Raw genomic sequence first — 23,998 nt, forward strand, 5'->3', positions numbered from 1 at the left:
CATCGTCTTCTATTGCTTAAATATATAATGTACGCCAATATATGTGTAATTGTTTACCTGCCCTCTTAGGAGCCGTCTATGACGTATGACGTAGCCGTTTCATAGAACACTGTCTAAGCGGCGTCTCTTCGTTCGGTCTGTGACGTCATACGCAGGTCTGGCGCCTGAGCGTTATAAAAGCAGAGGAGAGCGAATACCTGAATAGTGCAGCGACTTGTCTGTGGGGTAAGATGGCGTGTTACAGCAGATTGGAGAGCGACACACAGTACATGACCCAGAGGATTTCTGAGTTTGGCGGCAATGAAGAAATCCTGGAAGTGTGGGAAAGGCTTCAGAAACACATGGTCTCAATGAGCCAGACGCTGGTCAGAGAGAAGAACCAAAGAATCAGTGAGAGAGAGCAGGCTGATAAAGAAAGAAAGAAGTTAGAGGCCAGGGAGAGCAGCCTGCTTTCCTATATTGACCGAATGAACGAGGATATGACCAAGATAGACTACTCGCTGGAGAAGTCGAGAGAATTGCTGAGAGAAGAAGCAGCACGTAAGATAATATTAAAGCACGGCATGGCTGTTCAGACACAGCAGACAGAGCAGACAACAATACGAAGGAGAATTTCTAAGTGGTTTGGGAAGCTGAGAAAACTGAAGAAAGTGGAAGGCTCGCATATAGTGGTAGACGCGCAGGTAATGGAAACGCTTCAAAGCAATGTTAAGGTCCTGGAGAAGGAGCTGTCGGAAAAGAACGTAAAGATATATAAAATGGAACAAGAGTTTAACACCCGGGAAGAAAGGATATTGTCGTCTTCAAGCGTTGTCATAGATAAACAAAGGAGGCAAATTACGGAGCTGAAGAAGGAGGTGAAGGCCCTGACGGAGCGGATCGAGGAAGAGAGGAGGATGTTTCCTCTGGTGGTTTGGAGGAAACAAAAGCTGATGGATGAGCTGAAACAGAAGACAGCCAGCAAAAAGATGCAGGCCATAAAAGAGAAAAAACACAATGTTTGGAGTACTGTTTGGCAGAAGACTCTTTATTTTTCAGGATACAAGTAGAGTAATGGAGTGGCAGCTCCATTAAATTGGCCATCTGCCAGAAATAACTATATATAGAGAAAGAAAGAGAAGGAAGGAGAGAGTTTAGAGCAGGGTAGTCACAGCATATGTATATATTTGCAGAAGCTGTGGTTGGCTGGGCAGTGTAATGGGAGCTGAAAATGAGCGTTGTGATTGGCTCAGTTTATCAGCACCCAACATCCTATTAAATCCTATATAAGCTGTTCCATTTCCACAATTACTGCTCCTTCTCTCCATTCCTTCTCCACCTAGAAGGGGTAGGACAGGAGGATTATGGAGTAAAGAAGGAGGAGGGGGAGTAGCAAAAGTATCTGGACGCAGCCCCATGGTGCTATTTGCTTGTTGCAACTCTTCCAAATTAAACAAAAAAAAATATTTTTAAACTCTGAATCTAATAACACATGTATTTAACTATTCAAAAAAAAAAATCAGTCAAGTTAATGGCACTCACTCCTGTTATTGGAACTTGTTCGTTTTGACTAACAGGAATTAAAAAGTTCTCAGAAGATGAACATTTTAATTTTAAAAACTACATGGTTACAAATTCCTATTGTAGTTACTACATACTGGTGCCCTCTGCTGCTGGACCAGCAAACATATCTCAATACAAAGCTTCATCAATTACAAACAACCATCAATTCTTATTTACTGCTTTAAAAAATGTTTGCACTATCCTATGTGCCAGTATCAATATAATGTGCATTTTAATTTAATTCAAACCTCTCTGATTAAGATTTGCTCTGAATTAACACATTATTACAAATAACGAGCAATGTTTACCTGGTTTAATATATTTTTTATATAGTTTTGGCATAATTTAGGCATCTAAATTGTTTCATTGTATTTTTACATATCCTAGAGTTCTTTGTCCACCTTGTTCATTTGGGATAGCCCAAATTAGCCTCTAAATAATATTAATTTCACTTAATATATGGCATATTGTCTCCACTCTTGTGTCCAGCCTGTCATGATAAAATATCCCAGTAATTTAAATTAGTTTAGAAAATCAACCACATTTTCATTTAGCACAGTATTCTGATAAAATAAAATAGCTTGTGATTACTGCTATTAGTTAACATTTTTAAATATTTCTTTCTGTCCAGAACAATTGGATACTCTAAAATTGTCCTTGTGTGTGTTTGAATGTGTGTATGACTGTGTGCCCAGATATGGATTGGCACTCTATCTTGAGTCAGCTCAGCAGTGCAGGCCTCCTGTGCTGCTTCTCCAAACACATGACATTAGCAGGCATCTACATGGCTTCACAATGTGGATGCTTTATGTGGCACTGACTGTGTGCTCGTTGTTCCCACACACAGCAGCAGTGCAGGGTGGGAGTGGGAGGGGGGAACAGGGAGGCAGACCAGTTCCATGAAGCTCTACTTGTCTCCAAACATGTATATTACCAGAATGCACCACCATTGTGTGTGCAAGGGTTGTGTACTGAGATAGACTACATATTATGACATGATGAGGCTACAAAGAAAAGCTGATGACGGTACATAATTATTTACTGGACGTGTCTTGGCATAGACCTTTGTCTATATAATATGTAAAGTTGCTTTAAAGCAGTAGTCACTAAGTAGTCACATTGTTTCAATTAAATAAAAAGCAGTAATATTCCTATATCTAGTTGGGAGGGGAGAGCATATTGCAGGTAATGGTATTAGTGTCCTGGCATGACCATCCCTGCATTTTCTAATATTTAAATTGTAAAAACAGAGTGGTCTGGTAGGTTTGTTGGATGTAACTGTTCTCTACATTTTGTACAAAATATTTTGTATAAAATACAGAGTATCACAGATAAATGTATTAACTTTAACCTGCATTAAAAGTACTTCTTCACATGCCTTTATGTAATGTTCTAGTCCATATTACGGCAAGACTATTCAACTATTCAACAAGTAAAGAAAATAATGCTTTAGGAAATGAAGGTCATTAGAAAAATAATCACAGCCATAGATTTATGTTTATTATTTTATTCTAAAACAATATGCCATCTTTGGATATTAAACTTCCCTATTCTGTGTGAATTTTACATTGGAGTTAGTGTTTTTTGAACCATACACAACAGTGAAATTGATGGAGAAAGATATCTAAGATATCTCATAAATATCTGATCTGCAAGGAAAAGCTGGGCAATAATTTAGTTGCCCTTGATGTTTTTTTTTATATGAGAACATGCTTACCCTTCTGAAAAAAGTAGATTAAAGTATACTAAGCATTTATTATTAATATTAAGCCACATTATTAATCAGTTTAAAAGTTTATTTAAAAGTTCTAAAATGGAACAACTTTTTTGTACTTATTATACTCTAGTTGTTTAAAAATAGAACCAAAGCTTTACTTAAGTTGTGTACTTAAGTGTACTTAACTGCACTAAAATTGTAGTAGTAGTATTTTAGCATTGTTGTTGTAGTAGTAATTAAAATACTATTTTAACATTTAAACATACTACTTCATGTATGTAACCCCATATTTTAAATAAGCTTACAAAAAATTATAATACATTCGTTGGGTATAAAATATATATTTTAATATACTATACTACAATTTTCTAACGTTTTTTATTTGACATTTAAATGTGTTATTTATCAAAATCAAATCAAATCAAATTGATTTATATGGCACTTTTTACAACTGATGTTGTCACAAAGCAGCTTTACAGAAACATATTCACAGGACAAAGAATCAGGCAAAACATTAAACATAGAAAATACACCGTATCCTATAATTTACTAATATTTATATTTTCCTAATTATATTTTAAGAACCTTGAAATACATTTTAACTGCTATATTAATGTTATATCCAATTATATATTTAAAAAAAAATAGCAATATAGTAATTTAGTTTTTTTTTCTAAAAAGTTACATGATACGTTGTGCTTTAAGTGTAACTGTAACAGTTGTTTTTTACAAACTGTGCTAAAAATGTACAAAAGTATATTTGGAAATAAGTATTTTAGAAGTATATTGAATTACATTATTATCAATTATATTTGAATTATTATCTAACTAAAAGTGTACTTCATAATGGTCTATTTATTTAAAATACACTGTATTGTACTTTTTAAAAAGTATGATCAAATTTTATTTTCAAACATTTAATGAAAGCATAATATTAATGTACTTTTAATAGATTTTAAGAAAATACATAAATCTGCTAGTATATTTACAGCATTTTTTAATGTTTTAAGTACAATTAAGTACATTTTTTTTTTACCAGATTATCTCTGTATACTATTGGAAGCCTTTTTTTTCTTTTTAAAACAACAATAAAGATAATGTTGTGAAAAAAGAAAATAAGGTCAGTCTATCTGAAAAATGTTAAGAACTTTAAAAGTGTTCTTAAGTGCAGTTGCAAAGATCATCAAAAACATTATGATGAAACTGGCTCTCATCAGGACTGCCTCAGGAAATAAAGAGCGAGAGTTTGTTTGGTATGTATACTTAAATAGAGGTGGTATTATATGTAAAAACACTGACTGAAGTGAACTCTGCTGCTCTTAGTATGTATTCTGGTGCCAAGATGTGAGAATTCTTTGTTCTACAGGTGCATTCCTGAGCTGCTTCTTTGAGACTGGGCATCAGCACAAATACAGAATGACCCCTCAAAAACAGATGCAAGTATTTTTGTAGGAGGGAGCAGTCCACTGTTGGCAAGCTCTTTAGGCAATATATGAGCGTAAGATGAAGTCACAAACATTGCGACTGGAGTCAACTCCCACTCATCAGCTAACACAGTCAGTGCTTTATGTGGAGAAGTACCAGCTGGTGCCACGGCCCCATAGTCCTCCATACTTATTTGTGTTCGGCAGATATTGGGACATGGAAAGAAAATCTGTGCATATTGCCTTCGGCTGCGTGTTAACCTTCTTTCTTTATAAACTCTGCCTGGCTGACAAAAGTAAGTAAGAGCTGTTTTATAGTTTAAGATTTTGTGGATTTTTGTTGTGGTCAGGACTGTACTGGTGTGTACTGAAGCAGCACAGAGCTTTTTAGTGCATAACGACACATAATATGTAATAACTTTACCTAGGGCTCGGTGATATTTAAAAAAAGAATCTTAAAATTCCTTAAATATATATAAAAAATTCTGTTACTGTTTCAATATTTTAGTTCTTACGTAGCAATTGAAATGTTTTTTTCTGCTTTTTAAAATAGATATAAACAGCACAATTTAGAGATTTTCAATCAAATGTGCAATATAGAAATATGGGCTCTTTTGCAAATGCTAACACAATAAACTTGTATTAAACCAATATCAAACCAAAGCTTTAGTTTAGCTATTTTTAACAATAGCAGGCAGCACCAATCATCCTTAGAATCAGCTTTTATATTAAACAATATGCCTCCTGTGTTTCACTTAAGGAAAAGTGTAACATATGAAATTCACTTAAAGTTATTTACAGGTTTATATGTTAAGATATACAATCTTCATTATCCCATTATGAAAATGAGAACATGTAAAGTGTGAAAATGTAAAACAGTAATTCGATTAATCTCCCAGCACTAATTTCACTACTCAGATTAATATTTCGCTTTTAATTTAGCTGGTTATTGTCAACAGAGTCAATCGAGACTAAATGCTTCAAATTCTCCTGTTTTGAATAAGTAAGAAAATCTACTTTCCCTTAAAATGAGGTTTAATGATTTAATAACATCCTGACTTATCAAACTGCTTTCAGGCCTCAATAATAATCCTAATATTTTATTCTCTGCTTAAAGAGGCTGTCTGTAAGTTTTTTGGATTTGGTGATTTAGAGACCTCTCTGGTGAAAATATGTAATTGCACCTAAAAAAGTAATTTCGATGCTGGTTAATGTAAATAACTTCTGTGTTAGGGTTAGAGTTATTAATTATGTTAATTTATGTAATACTGTTACATAAAATGTAATGAGCAATTACTTCCCAGAGTGAGGGGCTTGAGGGAACTGGTCATAAGGACGCTGTGTGGAGCGGCTGGGTTCTGATCACTGGTCAATAATATAATTTGTTACAGATAATTTCCCTGTTTATCACTCTTTGACATTTTCTTTTAACTTTTATTTGTTGACTTAGTGTAACAAATTTAGTCATCGATTTTGTTTACAAGTATTCATTTTTATTTAGTTCTCATCTCGTTTTGTCAAGAAAAATAGATTGACAACGAAGATTTTCCGTCATAGTTTTCATTAGAGATATTAACACTGGATGTAATAATTGTTTGCATCACAACGTTATTAGAATGTTTTTCACAAAATGTTCCCAGCTATATGAATACTTACATTATGAAAGCATTACACAAAGTAACATTCCCAAAACTAAAAATTAAAATATTGTGACATAGATGCGATGTTACCAAAACATTAAAAATACAAAACCTTTTAAGAACGTCCAGAAAACGGTAACTGTAGATCTTAAGATCAGAATCTTAATGTTCAATAAAGTTCAGAAAATGTGCTTATAACCAAAAACTGTTAGATGGGATCCTACCAAACAAATAAACATACTAGACCATGTTAATAGAATAAATTAATCCTTTCGGACCTGAATTCAGACCTGAGTTTCAGTAAAAAATAAAGAATGCTGTTTCTTGTTTCCAATTCACACAAAAGAAAACTCTAATAGTAAAAACAATCTGTATAAAAATGAAATCCAATTAAATAAAATATTAAATTGCTTTTTTTAATGTTTATTGCATTGGATGCCTGTGTTTAACATTTTTATTTTAGATTTGATATTGACCTTTTTACTTCACAAATCATCCATAAACAGTAACATTAACATGATAAAAATGTTCCAAATGGCATTAAATGAGTAAAAATTAGATCTTACTTTTCTTTGTTGGCTGTAGTGCTACCATGCCCTAATGCCTGAGTTGCTGTTTTTTTCTGATGCAGTGGGCGGAGCTAAGCTACAGTAAATTTTTCATTGGTTTGTTTAATGTTCTATTCAGATGGACAATTTTTTAAATGCTTTAATTAGCATTTTTTGCAACAAAACAAAAAAAGAAAACGCATGCTGTTAATTTTAATGGACGCAGGGTCTAATATAATAAGGGTTAATATAATAGATGTTGCAGGGATGGTCTTGCCGGGACATGAAAACCACTGAGTAGAAAATTTGCCTTTTTCCAACTGTAAAATCTGTAATTTTTTCAATGCTTGCTCTAATAACTAAAGGAATAAATGTAATCTGTAGCGTAGCCTCTGGCATGGTTTATTATGCGTCATAATATTTGTCTTCTCTCTTCAGTTTGTTCAGTTTCCTCAGAGCTTGTGACCATTAAAGAGAACAACACAATCGACACTGTTGTTGCCTATATTAACACAACAACAAAGGATGTCACACTCACTCTCATACAGAACCCAGACGATGCCTTTGATCTGAAGGGCTCCTTTCTGATAGTGAAGAAAAAGCTGGACTTTGAGGTACATCACCACCAACTTTCACCAACAGCTGATTTACATTTATTTAACATAAACAGAATAAATACCTTAAAGGAAAATGTCTGAAAAAGTGTGATTATATGGTTTAACTTTGGTTATAGTTACAAAATCTTAAACTACAGCAGCTGATAAAAAAGGAAAATTATAAAAAATGATAAAGACAGATATTGTTAGTGTGCTTAAGTTATCTAACAAACAGTATGAAAAAAAGATAAATGCTAGTTAGAATTATAAAAAAAAATTGTGAGCCATAAAGAGGCCACAAGATAATATACTAAGCCTACACTATTATACAGTACTGTGGCCACAAAAGAAAATGAGGAAGCCATAAAATATATGTTGAGGCCACATGATAATATATTGAAGATTTGACACAATAAACTGAAGCTACAAGGCAATATGTTAAGGCCATAACATAAAATATTGCAGTGACTTGATAATATATTGTGGCCACAAAATAATATGCTGACATCATAAAATAATGAGGTCACAGGAAGATACATTAAGTTCACAAGATGTGGTCCATGAGGCAATATACAGTATTATGGCATTAATACATTAATTAATTGCCTTGATATAATGGTGATAAATATGGTATTTGTGCCCTCAATCACTTTTTGCATATATTATCTTGTGGTAATTAGACAGTATGTTTTTATTAAATTTAAACATGTTGACCACAAGTATGCTCACATTATTAGATCCAATTAACTAATTGTAAGCTTACAAACACTGGTTCTGATGTTAAGTTAAGTTAACTTAATGATTGGTTTGATGAAAAAGAAAATGCCCAGTTTGCCTCAAATATTGATTGTCCAAAGTATGATTTGTGATCCAAGTGTGCTTCTTTGAATTAGCATTGCTACAGAGCTAATGTAGCTAGCATGTAATTGAAGTCAGTCAATCAAAATATTTTTATCTTCTATCAAATTATTCTCTGGGCATACAGTACCTGGTAACTCTGATAAACTTATCCTGTACAACAGAGGTAACTCTTGGTCTTCCTTTTCTGGGACGGTCCTGATGAGAGCCAGTTCCATCATAATGTTTTTGATGGTCTTTGCGACTGAACTTGAGGATACTTTCAAAGTTATTGATGTCACAGTTTAGCCCATGTCTGTCTTGTGTTTCTCCCTCATTTGGTCTCTTGTGCCTCTCTGCCCCTCTGTTTACCTGTCATGTGTTCCCAGCCATGTGCTATTGTTGTGTTTTGGTCCTGTCTCCGCCCTAGCCCCACCCTGTCATCAGTCATTTGTAACTCCGCCCCCCTCATTACCTCCACAGGTGTCCCTAGTGTGTGCATGTGTATAAATACCCCATGTGCTCCTTTCTTGTTTGTTGCGCTTTTTGTCTAAACTTTTTATATAAACTATTATATACTATTGTGTTTATCTGTCTTGTTTAGCCACAGACCTGTTGTGTTGTTTGTCCTCAGTGTTTCAGGTTTGCTTTATTTAGTTTGTTTCTTTGTTTGCTTAGTTTGCTTGTTTGGTTCAGTATTTTAGTTTATCCTCTGTTTCCTAGTGTTTTGTTTTAGTTACCTTTTCTTTATATACTCCCAAGTGTTCTTTTCTTTGTTAGTTTAAATATGGAGAATAAAAAAGACTTGCATTTGCATCCTGCCTCCTCCTCTACCTTACAATTGAAATGTTTCAAATTGACTGACCTTCATTTATTAAAGTATTTTTTCTTTATTAAGTTAAGTAGTTCTTGCCATAATATGGATTAGATATGTTGTGTATATCAACTCTACATCTTCACAACTCAACTGATGCTCTCAAAAATATTAAGAGGGCGAGAAATTCAAGAAATGAATTCTGAAGGTGTCCTCTAAGCAAGAGCTGCTACTTTTAAGAATCTAAAATATAAAGCACTTTCTGGTTTTTGTTCTTTTTGTTCACTAAATAATTCCATATATTTTTTGTCATAGTTTGGATGTGTTTATTATTAAACTAAAATGCAGAACATTTTAAAATAATGATAAAATGCTGAATTTAAGGTATGTCCAAATTTTGAATGGATAAATTCACTTTTTGGATGAACCATTTCTTTAAAGCGACACTCTGAGCACTGAATAAGTAGCAGCTTTGTCGGTGCAGATGGTTTTAATGCTTATGTTCCTTTTTTTCAGACGCTGTTAAATCCTGAGCAGCTCGCAATTCAGATCCGCTGCAATAAAACAGGCTTCAAAAGTGTACGTGTCTCACGACTAAATGCTATGCTAATGAATTTGGGGAACAGCTTGACGTTGTATTTCAGGCTGGGAGTCTGGGTTGTGTCATTTGCTGCTGGTTTGTTGGTACTGCTGTATGATATAGTAGACCTTTATTTGTTTAATTAGTGTATCACATATCTGCTCGTTTTTTTGTGTTTGCAGGTCACTTTGACTGTTCTTGTTCAAGTGGAGAACATTAACGATAACCCTCCTAATTTTGCTAAAAGTGAATATGCTGTAGATGTTAACGAGGTGAGAATGTGTTTGTATTTCTGCTAGGGCTGCAGTGAATGCAAAAGTTTTTTTCACATTTCGGTACACGTATGCTACAATAAAAAGATCGGGCCCAAACAATTCAGCCCGTGTGCAGTGCAGGCCAGTGCTACAAGATTATAACATCCTGATTTATGCATTTTTTACAATGACAATGTAAAAGAAATAAGAGACCACTTAAAATGATGAGATTCTTTGATTTTACCAAATTGAAAACCTCTGGAATATAATCAAGAGGAAGATGGATGATCACAAGCCCTCAAACCAAACTGAACTGTTTGAATTTTTGCACCAGGAGTAAAGGCATAGAGTTATCCAAAAGCAGTGTGTAAGACTGGTGGAGGAGATTATACCAAGTTGCATAAAAACTGAGATTAAAAACCAGGGTTGTTCCACCAAATGTTGATTTCTGAACTCCTAAAACTTTATGAATATGAACTTGTTTTATTTGCATTATTTGAGGTCTGAAAGCTCTGCATCTTTTTTTTTTATTTCAGCCATTTCTCATTTTCTGCAAATAAATGCTCTAAATGACAGTATTTTTTTTTTTTTTGGAATTTAGGAGAAATGTTGTCCGTAGTTTATAGAAAAAAACATCAATGTTCAATTTTCTCAAACATTTACCTATAAATAGCTAAATCAGAAAAACTGATTCAGAAACTGAAATGGTCTCTTCAGTTTTTCCAGAGCTGTATATAATGTACAAAGTGTACAGAGGAAGCCTGATGTTCCAATATTTTATGCAATGCAAACCACTGTCACAGTGTAACAAGACTACAGACAGAACATTGTATTAATAATCGTAAACTACATCAGTGCTCGATATAGTAATTTGGATTTTCACATGTAGAGGATAGTGAATAGGGCTCGGTTTCAGATACAGCTTAACTCAGGAAGAAGGCTCACCGTGTGTTTAGCCAGTATATTATAACATTGTCTCTGTTTTCAGCTCACTCCTGTTAATACCAGTGTTGCCCTGATTGAAGCTAAAGATGATGATTCAGGAGTTTTATATTACACCATGGAGCAGACTTTGGTAGGTGGCCAATCCAGTTCCTGTCTATATTTATGTGATTTGAATGAGATGATTAACATTTCCACTTCTACAGAACATGTATTTCAGACTGGAGAGTATTTACAAACCAAACATCCTGGTGAATAAAGTTTTGGATTATGATGTGGTCCAGCAGGTGACTCTGACACTGTATGTGCAGGTAAGCAGGACCGCAGAGCAGCTGAAGAACAGAACACTTGTGATATTAGGAATAGATATAAGTATCAATATCAGCTAAATTTGCTGGTTGGGTGTATCTATCTATCTATCTATATATATATATACACAGTACCAGTCAAACGTTTTAACACACCTTATATTCAGTATTGTTTTTATTAATTTAAAATGTTCTGCCTTGTAGACTAATTGCTTAAGACATTCAAACTATGAAGAAAAACATATGGAATTATTTATTAAACAAAAAGTGTTAAACAAACCAGAATATGTTTTATATTCTGATTATTCAAAGTAGCACCTCTTGCTTAGATAGAGACCACTTTGCACATCTTGGCTGGATTTTCTCAGTCAGCTTTATCAAGTAGGCTTACCTGGAATGGCTTTCAGTTAACAGCTGTGCTGATCTTGTCATTAGTTTTTTGGGCTCTCATCAGCCCCAAAAAAGGAAAAGCAAGAGTTCCCTCTGTTGCCCAGGATACATTAATCAGAGTTGCCAGCCTCACAAACTGCAAGTTTACAGCTCCTAAATGCTTTACATAGTATTTTGGTTTCTTCATAGTCTGGATGAGTAAGTTTATATGTAGGGAAAAAAACATTGAATTAGATGGTGTGCCCCACTTTTGACTGGTACTCTAATATAGCAAACAGCAAGACTTACCCTATCTGATTAACAACCTTGAGCAGTCAACAACTATTAGTGAGTAATCCAGCTCAGAAAAACACTTAGCATCACAACTAACCCAATCCAACTCTGCAGAGGCTTCACCCCTATGAATCTGGCTGTTAGCATCATAGTTAACCCACTGTTCTGGGCTTCAAAACTCAGAATCAGATTAACCTGCACACATGATCATAGCTAGGCTGCATCAGCTACAGTATGTTCAGATTGTTCATAGAAAAGAACAGGAAGGAAAACTTCCCTATTAACGTGTCATTTACCAGGTCCTTTGGCAGTTTTAAATATTACACATTTCATTTTGACAGGACACTCCATCACCTCCACCACCAGACCAGGTCTCCCACACAGCTTCCACAACCATAAAAATCAATATACAGGATATCGACAACCGTCCACCCTGGTTCCAACCGTGTACAAGGACAAATTTTGGTATTGCCAAAATCTGCCTCAGTCCTGGGTATAAAGGCAGAGTCAACCTAACAGAGAAACAGGTACATATTTTTATTTATTTATTTATTTAGTTTAATAAAAAAACCTGACCACCTTCACTCATTCTGCATATGTTTGTTGTTTGGACTCTTAGGAAGGACCATTACAGCTACAGCCTGGTCCAGTCTATGCCAGGGACGGTGACAGAAGCAGAAACGAAGAGATAAGTTACAAAATTGTTCGAGGTAACATTGAGTGTTTTGTGTGATTTTCAGTTTTCAATAAAAAAGCTGAATATAAGAGAGAGCTTATTCTGTTTAAACCTGTATAAAATATAATTTTGTTCTCCTGCTTGTCTAATGTAGGGAATGAAGACAGTATATTTCAAATAGATGAAGCCACTGGAAATATAACCATGCTAAAACCAGCAGACATCGCAGGCCCAATTTCCCTCACAGTTTTGGTAAGCAGAATATACTTATTTAAAGCTGGCCTTGAGTGAGAATGAGAAACATTATTTATTGTAGTGTAGTGGAACAATGAGCATTTGATACATGGAATTCACAAATTGTAAACTTCTTTTAAAAGGAACTCTTCCTTCAAGAGGTCAAATTGCCATTTAAAACTCACAAATAGCTTGTAGCTTTTGGATGAAGGTGCTTGGCTAAATGCAAACTCAATCCTAGACACTACTACATTTTTTTTAGCTAGTTAGAAACACAATGTACTGTCTGGACACTGATAAGAGAATATCTAGAGATTACAGTGACACTACTCTGTAGTGTAGGGTGACCAAATGTCCGTATTTCCCGGGACATATCTGTATTTCACGTCCTGTCCCTGGCGTCCCGGGTTTTTTTCAAAAAGTGAGGAAATGTCCTGGTTTTTAAATTACCTTCATTGGACCAGAAAGCAGTAGACAGCGTGACTGTCAGCGTGGAGCCCTCCCTCCCTCCCTCCCCCCCCTTCCGGAGCAGGCTCAAAGTAAGAGCACACACACACAATGGCACCTTTAATATTAAGATACTACAGTACAATTTACATTGGTGTTAACTCTTTGGAATCCTTTACAACTTTACAAAATGTTAAAATAGTTAAATCTGCTTAACTTTTTGAGGCATTTAATTTTTGCAATTGTGTTTATTAGTGCAACTAGTGCAATTTTTTTATTATTTTAGTTCTTTGCGTGTTCTTTAACTTTTCTGTTATCATCATTTTACCCAGGCTTCACAGGTGTCAAACAGAGACCAGTTTGCCGCCACCTCAGTGAACATCGAGGTGATGAAAAAGAGTCGGAACCCACCGAAATTCGAGAGAGAGCGTTACGAGGCCTATGTTTACACCAACTCAGGCCCTGAGAACATGGTGCTCAGAGACAGGACAACAAATAGACCCTTTAGAGCCCGAGCCAGAGATGATGACTTCGCAACTGTAGGTAGCAGTGTAGAACATATTCTGTAGTGATGTTATATGATATAATCTCTTATTATAATATTGTTTTTGCATTAACAGGGAGTAAATCCAGACATAAGGTATGAAGTACAGTACAGCAGTTATGTCAACGTAACCACAGACGGGTTTGTGCTTCTGAAAAAGGCTGTCCGTACCGACTCCTTTGCTTTGCAGGCAAGTATACGGCCAGTTATGAACTTCCACCATCTACAGAGAACACTTCAGTTTCTGAATCAGTTTCTCTGATTTTGCTATTTATAGGTATATATTTAAGTAAAATGAACATTGTTGTTTTATTCTATAAACTACGGACAACATTTCTTCTTTTTAAATAAAAATATCATCATTTAGACCATTTGTTTGCAGGAAATGAGAAATTGCTGAAATAACAAAAAAGATGCAAAAAAAGGACAGTCAGTTTCATGCATCTTGGCATGTTCTTCTCCACCAGTCTTACACACTGCTTTTGAATTTTGAAAATCAAAGAAACTCATGATTTTTGGTGGTCTCATTTTTTTCCATAGCTGTATGTATAATTAATTAAATAATGTAGACTTTACACATGAGAACTTTTATATAATATACCGGCATGCCAAAAATAGTGGGACAGGAACTAGCATTGTGTCCCATGACTTTTGCCATGTTTCACAGAAGCTACAGAATGCTAAACTGGCCTGTGGATAATATGGTATGAAAGGCACTCTGCAGTGAATATGGAGGACATTTACTGCTTAACTATTTGCATGGACAATTCTAGGCAGACACCACCTGTCACAATCATTACCACCCACTGTGCTGCCTGTCCACTGTGGGTAGTATTGATTCCCTTTGATTCCGTATTCCTGGTACATATGTGGCACTGTGTCCTCAAACAAACTCTGATAATTCACGTCGTCTTGTCATGAGCATGCTGACCAGTGTTCGACCTCGCTTACAAGATAACACCTCACAGAATATACAGGTGTGGGTGTTCCCAAACCATGCCTGATTCTTAACATTTAATGATCCATTTACACACTGTCATACCATGACTTTTTATAATTCATTAGAATGTATAAAAAAATTAAGTAAATAATATACAATTTAGATGGGGACATATACAGTAGATTATACTGCTAATCATATTACTTTTTTGTTATATTACTGCATTCTGAAATGGTGTTTGGTTGTTTGCAGCTCCGGGCTGTTGATGTATCTACTGGTGAATCAGGAACAGCTGCTCTCTCTGTGCTCGTCTTACCACGTGAGTTCTTTCATTACAGAGGTTTAATACAGCATGTATATAGGCTGGCTATTGTTACATTTAAATTAATGGCTTGGTGAAATACCAAAGTACAACATTTGTACTGTAATCCAAATGTAATTGATCAGCAAAGATGTTTCTTTAGTTTTGCAGTAGAGCTAAGAAGCTGATATAGCCAGTACATGATATAGCCATTCAAATGTTTGTGGATACCACCTTTAATAAATGCATTCAGCTGCTTTATGATGCACCCATTGCTGACACAGATGTGCACGTGCACAGACTCAGCTTGTCTAGTTCTGTAGAGAATTTTTATAAATAGAATTGGACTCTCTGGAACAGATACACATAAGCATTGAACTGTGGGGCAGTGAAACCCTCCTCATCCTGTTCTTTCTTCCCACGCTGAAGCACAGTTTAATACGGAAATTATCTACTGATATTAAAGTAATTCAAATTAAACACAACTGCACATTTGATTGCTAGTCCCTTGCTTGCAATAACTGTATCCAGACTGAGTTTCTGTCTCCAATCATGTGCTTTTCTAAGATCAGGTCTGATAATTTACCTGCTCAATCAAAAACTATACAGTTTTCTCCACAATACGTTCTTTCCTGTGCTGGCAGTGAGTTGTAGGTCATTGTCTTGGTTGTGATAAGTTTATTTTCTTAATAGGTTGAATGCATTTCTCTGCAGACTTCACATCAATAAAGACTAACAAGTGTTTTCCAAACGCAGCTCTGCAATCCCATGCCACAGTACTACCGCCACCTTGTTGACAGATAAGCTTGCGTGTTTTAGATCATAAAATGCTGTATGTGGCTAAAGTATAATGTAAATGTTATTCTTTAAACATGGCTTTGCAAAGACATCTGTTTTTGCAAATGAATTATGTTTTGAGTTGTTATTTTGTAAGTGAGGCTGAACACTGGCCAGCATGGCAAGGTGACATGAACAAGGCCTGATTGTAGATATCAGATCCACAATGTCACCTGTGTGGCAATACCACCCATAGTGCACAGAACAGTGGAAGGTAATGATCATGACTGGAGGCGTCTATGGGTGGGTTTTCAGTGAAGTTTCAGTAAACTTTCACTAAGGCAACAATGCCATATAGGACTCTATGCATGTGTGATACTGTGACCCTACATTAAAAGATATTTTAGGAACAATAAAACTAAAGAAGCAATCCACCAAGACGCCAAACATGTTGTATGTGCATTAGCCAAATTATTACCTTTCGACCCAATTAGATTTTTATCTGAACCACTGATAATCCTTGATAACAGATATGTAGATTTTTAACACTCTCTCTCATTTCTCTTTCACAGCTGTGGGAGTCCAGTCCCCCTCTGAGGGATACCGTGCTGGAGACATGGCTTTGCTGGGCTTTGTAATGGCCGCCTTGCTGGTGCTCTGCCTCATCGTGATTGGGTACCTCATCTCTCGTCTGAAGAAACAGAACCCCGGTACACTCAAGTTATCTGAGGTCAGCAACTTCTCATCAAAGCTCTGTGAGTCCGACTCTGAATGCTTATATAATACCTAAGTGTCAGAGACAATAGCAACAGAATGATATTTATTATTTCACATAAAACAAATGGTGCACTTGTTGAACTGCCTGTTTAACAAATAGTGGGCTTGATCTTATGCCCCTGTCCAGTGTTTAGGCCCATGCTTGCAGCTTAGAAGGGCTACCAACCGGCCGAGGCCGAGAGACAGCCTGCAGTTCACCAACGACGGCTTCCTGAACGAGGGGGACATGAGCAGATTCAGCGGCAGAAGAATGGACAGGAGAGACAGGAGGCTGGATTCAGGACGAGTCAGAGTGGTGCCCCGCGAGAGGCAACGACACTGCAACTTGTGCGGCATGCGAGTCCACACCAACCATGTACACCGCGGCAGCCCCGTCGGCCACCTCAAAGCCAGGGGGTCTAAGGACCAGGTCAAATCCATCCTGACCAAAGAGAGAAGGAAGCAGGGCAGGCACAAAACCGTGTGGTTCAAAGAGAGCGAGGATTCCTCTGATATTGAGGTGGAGATCATTCCTGACAACATTGGGCTCAGACCCGAGGAAGATCTGGAGAAATTTGTGGAGGACTCATCCTCTCCAGCTGTAAGGGCCAGTGATGTGGAAATGGGAGAGCTGACTATGATGAATATCCAGGACTTGGATAGCCAGGAAGGACCCAATTCCAATCACAGAGAAGGTATGGGTCCAGATAAAACAGAGCAGTGAGACCCATAATCCAGTGGTTTTCAACTTTCTAAACTTTGCACTGCAAGATATGATGTCCGGACCAGTGAAAGCATCTACTGTTACTTCAGTCAATACTGTACATAGCATATCATCTCATTTTAAGATGATGTAGAATTATTGTGAGATTATGCAGTTTATTTATAGATGTTTTTCTAGAGAGAATAATTCTAGAAAAAAAGGAGTTAAACAAGTTAAACATCTAGGCATAAGTAGAACAATCTCACAATCTCAAATAATAAAAATATTAGGCTACATTCATACAGCAGGTAAAATTGTTAAAAAATACAATTTCTCTCCAAATATGATGTTTATTTTAGACTGTTCTCACCATCTTTTTATTGTAACCTATGTCTGACATTTGTCTGAAGGGTCCGCGCTACTAAGCTGACGTGTCACAGGAAGTTTCAGTTTCATTTTCAACTGCGTCACTGGAGCTATCCAGTTTCAAAGATTGACAGCTGGTCTAATGTGTTCAAGTTCACTCTAAAATGGCAAGTTTTTTGGCCATACCATTTTCTCCCCAATTGATGACTCCACCAATCACTAGTGATTCCCCAATACCAGGCAGGTTTCTTTAGGCTTCATTTTTAGTTTTTTTTTTTTTTTTTTTCATTTGATCCATTGCAAGCAGTTGCAATATGTGGTTTCTAATTTTTTAACAGGGACACCATTTAAAACATATTTTTGAGGTCTGTTACCTCGCTATCCCACCAATGAAACCCTTACTCACTGCTGTCAACCGTTTTACTTCCTCTTTTATGTAAAAATGACATGAATTCAGCTCTGGCTGCTCTGAATTCTGATGTGAGTAGCATTGCCACATCTCATATTTGTATCTCTTATGAAAATTGAAATGGAAAATGTCAGACGCTGCCAGGTTTTAAACTCCTCAGAACCACTGGTGGTTCCTGGCTTATTTGTTTGCTACTGTTATAACTTTGCATTATAATTTCTTTGTCTGTATTTACTTTAGTACTCCTTAGTAAGTATTAAAAGTCCCAGAGCATTAAGAGATAAATTCAGATTTAACCCATACAATGTCACCCATGGTGACATATATATAGATTTGATTGCATTCAGTGGCACAATGCTCAATATCTCACCTCATCCCTCGATCCTCCACTCATCCCAATGGTATTAGATGGCGCTCTATCATTCTAGAGAGCCTTCTTGCAAATCCAATTCATCCAATTATTTCTCCCCTTATGAAATGGTGATAGATTTACCATTATTTAATTATAATGATCTTATTCTGAGAGTTTATAGTCATATATAATATATTTCTGAAATTAAAATGCTCAGCTAACATCCAAATACTGTTTGAGTTTTTTATTCTAATCAACATTTCTGTTTTGAACCATACTATTAAATACATTAAGAGGAAAGCACTAAGTATTAATGATATTCTGTATATTTTTTAGTTTCAGTGATTTTTGTGAATTATAACTGTGCCTGTGTTGATGTGAAGACTCTAAGAGTATTTTATACAAATATGAAAATGTTATGTATGTATAAAAAAACACAATGAAGAATAAAGAAAAAGAATTTCATATACATTGCATTCATGTTTGTAGGTTTATGATTTTTGTATATTAAAATGAGCTCAGAATGTCCCTCATTATTAATATTTCCTACAAAACTAGTTGAATGAGGCCCTCTTGTGGATATTGTCTGAAATCTCTGCCTACAGCTATTTACATTGTTTTTAGGTGACCCAGTTTATGCTAGGTTTTGCCTGTTTCTCTGGAGTCCTGGTGAATTGATTATAGTGTTTCTTTTAAAAAATCAAAGATTTTAAAATTGCGCCTTGACAAATTAGTGAAATTTCTGCTAGATTTAGGTGTACTGCTCTGAGAATTTGATTAAATCATTGATTAATTGACTGACAAAAGCATTAGTGAGGTTCTGAGGTTGATCACCTAAAAGTACTGAATGGAGCCCCAAAAGTAGAGCCTCAAAGGGATGAGTAGAACCAAAGTAACTGTAAAAAAAAAAAAAAAACATCTAGCTAACTCATTAGAAACGGTATTTGCTCACCTTTCAGGCCTAGATTAAGCGTAATCTTAGACTTGAGATTCATCCAAGATTAGGCTTAATTTGTGTATTCTTTGTCCACAAACTGATTCTTATGTTCAATTGTTTTTGTTTTTAAAATCAGGCTTATCTTACATTGAAAATGAAAATATGGTTAAACAATGGTTATGGTGGTTTGAACTTAAGTCTTTCTGAAAGCAAGATTTACTAACTTAAGGTTTAGAAGCTACATCATTTTCATCCAGACCACTAACTGATGTTCTCTAGTCAGTTCCACTTGAAGTAACTGCTCAAAGTGGGACCATGCACTTTAACTTTTTAGTAAACCACTTTAAAATGTTTTTTTTTTTTGAGGTCTGGATTATTGAAAAATAGCACTTTTGCTTATCTTAGTGGTACTAAAATTACAAAGCAATTGCCATGATGAGGTTATAAATTCAAGCTTCACTCCGAGAGTGTGTTTTAAAAGAAGTGTTCTTATAAACACACAGCTTAGCTAAGACCAGAATTACACTGCCAAAGTCAGAGTAAAGCTAAAGCGGAATCAGCAATCAGAGTGTGTGTTATTAACACAACAGTACAGCTGAAACAGTGCTGAGGTTATAAGTTTGAGGTTGTAGGTCTTGCCCGCGTTGTGCCAAGTTCTGCACCCCCGCCGTGAAAAGCCCCTCCTCCTCTTGGCAGCGAGTAGCCTATGTAGAAATACGTTCCAAGAGGGGGTTCTTTTCCTGGTGGGGTGCTGAATTCAGCACAACACCTGCAGCCAGGCTTTTATTAAGAACTCTATATGGACAGTTCAGTTACAGTGCCAGAGCATGGCTAGAACTCTGTCTTTACTGTGGAACTCAAACCCATTCTATATGTCTCACTTGATCTGATTGTGTGGTAGTGTGATTCTAGTCTTAGCTCGATACTTAGATAAGCATTGTCTTAATTTTTTCTATTTTCTTAAAATAAATCCTAGTGAAAAGCCTACAGATTTACGTATTTAAAACCACAGATTTATTCACAGTTCTGCTCTTATAATGAAGGATCCCATTGTCCTCATAACCTGGGAAAAAATAACAAAATAAAACGTTTTAGAAAATATCAACTCTTATAAAGCAGCAAGACATATTTAAACCCTACGCTCCATTTACATGGACCTGTTTTCTCATAATAACATCCATTCAATGGAATGATATCGGAATTAGGTGGGTAAACTCATTAAAAACACGCTCCAGTGGCGCAATCGGTCAGCGCGCGGTACTTATACAGCAGTGCTAGTGAAGCCATGCCGAGGTTGTGAGTTCGAGCCTCACCTGGAGCACAAGTTTTAGGAGGACTTCAACAGATAAATCACAGTATTGATACACACATTATTTGTAACTTAATATGTATTGTATGTAAAGTCCACCAGAAGCATAATGGGAAATACTCTCAGAACGAATCTAGATACAGTCTTGCAAATAGGGACACCCAGTCTTGCTAAAATCTTAGCCTGTGACTAGTCTTTGATTAAAAAGTGACTACAAATCTGTGACTTGTCTTTAGATGAGAGAAGGTGTCAGAATTTAGTTTGTTAAAAGTCTTTTAAGAGTATTTTCTAAGTAGTGTAGTGTATGGACACCATAAGATAAGAATTACAATTCCACTGGGCAAAGGGAGGGCAAAACTACAGATTTACATATATGTTTACATATTTTAGAACACAGAACATTTCACAACTCTGCTCTTATTATGATGAATCCCATTGTCCTCATAACCTGGAAAACAAAAACACATTAGTCAATTTGTGTGCAATTTTTTGGTGAATAAGATCCAAAGCTGATAGAGCAGCAAAACATAACTCAACCCTACAATCAGGTAACCTGGGTAAAAAAACACACTAAACCTAAACATGCTAAACATGGACCTTACTTTCCCAAAATAACGCCACTCAATGGAATGATCACATCCGTATTGGGTGGGTAAAACTAGTGAAGACACGCTCCAGTGGCGCAATCGGTCAGCGCGCGGTACTTATACAACAGTGCTTGTGAAGCCATGCCGAGGTTGTGAGTTCGAACCTCACCTGGAGCACAAGTTTAAGGAGCATTGCTCTCACAACTCAGATATTAAAACGCTTAACTAAAATTAGAATTACACTTCCACTGGGCAAAGGAACGGAAAGGAAAAACGTGCAGTCTGACATTATGTGCTGTAGTTGTGAGTGCAAGCATAATCTGAGTCAGACGTTTCCTACATTCAGTATTACCACCAGTATTTCTTTTGTTTCTGTGTAACATAAACATTCCAGCCACTGTGCTGATCTTGGTTAAACTGTTAACATGTAAGTTATGAAAGAACATTACTTCTAAAACTTGTGCTCCAGGTGAGGCTCGAACTCTCAACCTCGGCATAGCTTCACTAGCACTGCTTTATAAGTACCGCGCGCTGACCGATTGCCACTGGAGCTCTACCAAGCTCAAATTAAATGCAAATATATGCACTTTCGTGGAAAAAGCAATTCAGAAGCATTCACCATCTGCTGTGTTCTGAACACTGTATACAAGAGACAGGCAAAAACTAGAGTGTCTCTAACTTAATTTGTATAATTGGTAACTTAGGTTCAATAAATCTATAATAAACTGATTTTTTACAGTGGCTGATGTTCTTATAGAGGTCACTGTCAGCTATTGCAAAGAAATCTTCCATTAAAGGCATTAGTCAGTTTTAAATAATATTTTTTTATTTTACAGCGGTTGTTAATCGCAATCCAATATTTATCAAGCATCAAGAAAACTCAGAAATAATTAACAGTGAAGAAATTAGAGCAAAATTGCATCTCTAACGCTCCAGTGGCGCAATCGGTCAGCGCGCGGTACTTCTACAGCAGTGCTCGTGAAGCCATGCCGAGGTTGTTAATTCGAGCCTCACCTGGAGCACAAGTTTTAGAAGGAGAACTCTAATAAAACAAAAGTTTAAAAGCTTTACTAAAACCACAATTATGCCACCACAAATCTGAGAGGATATGGAACGCACTGATATGCACTGAAGCAGTATACAAGTGTACTATTAATATAGAGTTTTAATGTGTTTCCAGAACACCTCTTCTAAAACTTGTGCTCCAGGTGAGGCTCGAACTCACAACCTCGGCATAGCTTCTCAAGCACTGCTGTATAAGTACCGCGCGCTGACCGATTGCGCCACTGGAGCTCTACCAATCTCATATTAAATGTTAATATATTTATATGCACTTTCGTGGAAAAAGCAATTCAGGAGCATTTACCATCTGCTGTGTTCTAAACACTGTATACAAGAGACAAGCAAGAGCTAGAGCGTCTCTAACTTAATTTATATAATTGGTTACTTAGGTTCAATAAATATATAATAAACTAAATTTCTATGATGAGGTCATATTAAAAATTTTACACTGGCTGATGTTCTTACAAAATGTGAAGAAGAGCTTTATAGAGGTCACTGTCAGCTACTGCCGAGAAATGTTCTATTAAATGTATTGGTCAGAATGATTGTTGAATACAATCCTATATTTATTGACCATCAAGAAAACGCGGAAAAATTCAACACTCAGAAAATCAGAGCTTTTTCACATCATTCATGCTCCAGTGGCGCAATCGGTCAGCGCACGGTACTTATACAGCAGTGCTTGTGAAGCCATGCCGAGGTTGTGAGTTCGAGCCTCACCTGGAGCACAAGTTTTAGGAGTAGAACTTAAATAAATCACGTTTAAAAGCTAAACCGAGACCACAATTATGCCACCACAGGTCTGAGTGGATACGAAATGCATTGATATGCATTGGAGCAGCCTACGAACGTACTGTTAATATACAGTTTTAATGTCTTTTCAGAACACTACTCCTAAAACTTGTGCTCCAGGTGAGGCTCGAACTCACAACCTCGGCACAGCTTCACAAGCACTGCTGTATAAGTACCGCACGCCGACCGATTGCGCCACTGGAGCATGCAAACACCTATTTTACGCTGATTTGCTGAATTTAGAAGTTGTTCAAAGATTTTTTACTCCTCTATCAGCTTTGGACCTCATTCACATTTTTAAGGGAAAATTATTTCTCGAAAACTACGCAGTTTTTTGTAATAATATTTCTCTGGAGTAGCTCACAGTGGCAGTTAATGAGTACTTATTGTTATAGGTATAATTAAAAACTATAATTCTTGTTTTAGGTGCTAACTCCTTAGCACTTCTCCTAAACACTCTCAGACCAAATATGTGTGTTTTTATGTTAATGTTTCTTAAAGCACATACTTTACACTGTGGCGCCAGGGGGTATGGTTGCTTTGTGCAAACTCATTTGTCATATAGCGCATGATCTAAGCTCACTATCAGTATCACTTCCACGTTTTTGTCATTGTCACTAAAACATAATGGTACAAAAAACAAAGTGAGACAAATGATTGTACGAATGGTTGGCAGATAGTGTCCAATGTGTACAAAGCAACAAGAAATTCAGAGAAATCAGAGAAAAACTGAGTATGCTGGGCTCCAGTAGTGAATTTGTTCTGTGCGGGTTCCTTGTACAGCAATACTATAGTGAATCCTTGTCGCAGTTGAAAGTTTGAGCCTCATAACACAGAACTTGGCTATATTCACAGCTCACTATTGGACTGCACCAATGCAGTCAACATAGAATCTCAACATAGAAATGTAATTAATTATATCTTTACTGAAACTAAGCAAC

General features: G+C 36.2%; 1 protein-coding gene and 4 non-coding genes across 7 annotated transcripts; 4 read left to right on the forward strand and 1 right to left on the reverse strand.

Annotated features, from left to right (window-relative positions):
* Positions 1-4,168: 4,168 nt before the first annotated feature.
* cdhr5a (cadherin-related family member 5a) lies at positions 4,169-18,839 on the forward strand. Of its 3 annotated transcripts, none has more exons than XM_022669986.2 (14): positions 4,169-4,979; positions 7,310-7,485; positions 9,635-9,697; positions 9,881-9,970; positions 10,941-11,027; positions 11,101-11,205; positions 12,207-12,392; positions 12,485-12,575; positions 12,696-12,793; positions 13,555-13,761; positions 13,843-13,956; positions 14,959-15,025; positions 16,357-16,539; positions 16,689-16,842. In XM_022669986.2, exons 1-14 carry the CDS (start codon positions 4,763-4,765, stop codon positions 16,712-16,714), a joined length of 1,710 nt encoding a protein of 569 aa, XP_022525707.2. In that variant the 5' UTR covers positions 4,169-4,762; the 3' UTR covers positions 16,715-16,842. The 3 variants fall into 3 exon arrangements, with proteins under 3 accessions (XP_022525707.2, XP_022525705.2, XP_022525706.2); XM_022669984.2 differs by having other exon boundaries at positions 4,172-4,979; positions 16,696-18,839; XM_022669985.2 differs by having other exon boundaries at positions 4,174-4,979; positions 16,357-16,514; positions 16,689-18,839.
* Positions 18,840-20,535: 1,696 nt separating this feature from the next.
* trnai-uau (transfer RNA isoleucine (anticodon UAU)) lies at positions 20,536-20,628 on the forward strand. Its single transcript is given in 2 exon segments — positions 20,536-20,573; positions 20,593-20,628. It is a non-coding gene; the product is annotated as a tRNA-Ile (tRNA).
* Positions 20,629-21,287: 659 nt separating this feature from the next.
* Positions 21,288-21,380, forward strand: trnai-uau (transfer RNA isoleucine (anticodon UAU)). Its single transcript is given in 2 exon segments — positions 21,288-21,325; positions 21,345-21,380. It is a non-coding gene; the product is annotated as a tRNA-Ile (tRNA).
* A 1,023-nt stretch (positions 21,381-22,403) lies between these two features.
* trnai-uau (transfer RNA isoleucine (anticodon UAU)) lies at positions 22,404-22,496 on the reverse strand. The gene is given in 2 exon segments: positions 22,404-22,439; positions 22,459-22,496. It is a non-coding gene; the product is annotated as a tRNA-Ile (tRNA).
* Positions 22,497-22,900: 404 nt separating this feature from the next.
* On the forward strand, positions 22,901-22,993 carry trnai-uau (transfer RNA isoleucine (anticodon UAU)). The gene is given in 2 exon segments: positions 22,901-22,938; positions 22,958-22,993. It is a non-coding gene; the product is annotated as a tRNA-Ile (tRNA).
* The last annotated feature ends 1,005 nt before the right edge of the window (positions 22,994-23,998 follow it).

The sequence above is a fragment of the Astyanax mexicanus genome, chromosome 16, assembly GCF_023375975.1.
Source record: "Astyanax mexicanus isolate ESR-SI-001 chromosome 16, AstMex3_surface, whole genome shotgun sequence".
NCBI lineage: Eukaryota > Metazoa > Chordata > Actinopteri > Characiformes > Acestrorhamphidae > Astyanax > Astyanax mexicanus.

Excerpts from the sequence above, each read along its gene's own strand:
- cdhr5a (XM_022669984.2), top strand. The coding sequence starts at position 4,763 with ATGAAGTCACAAACATTGCGACTGGAGTCAACTCCCACTCATCAGCTA. Across the intron at positions 7,486-9,634 it reads AGAAAAAGCTGGACTTTGAG|ACGCTGTTAAATCCTGAGCA; the intron begins GTACATCACCAC and ends CCTTTTTTTCAG. Across the intron at positions 12,794-13,554 it reads CAATTTCCCTCACAGTTTTG|GCTTCACAGGTGTCAAACAG; the intron begins GTAAGCAGAATA and ends CATTTTACCCAG.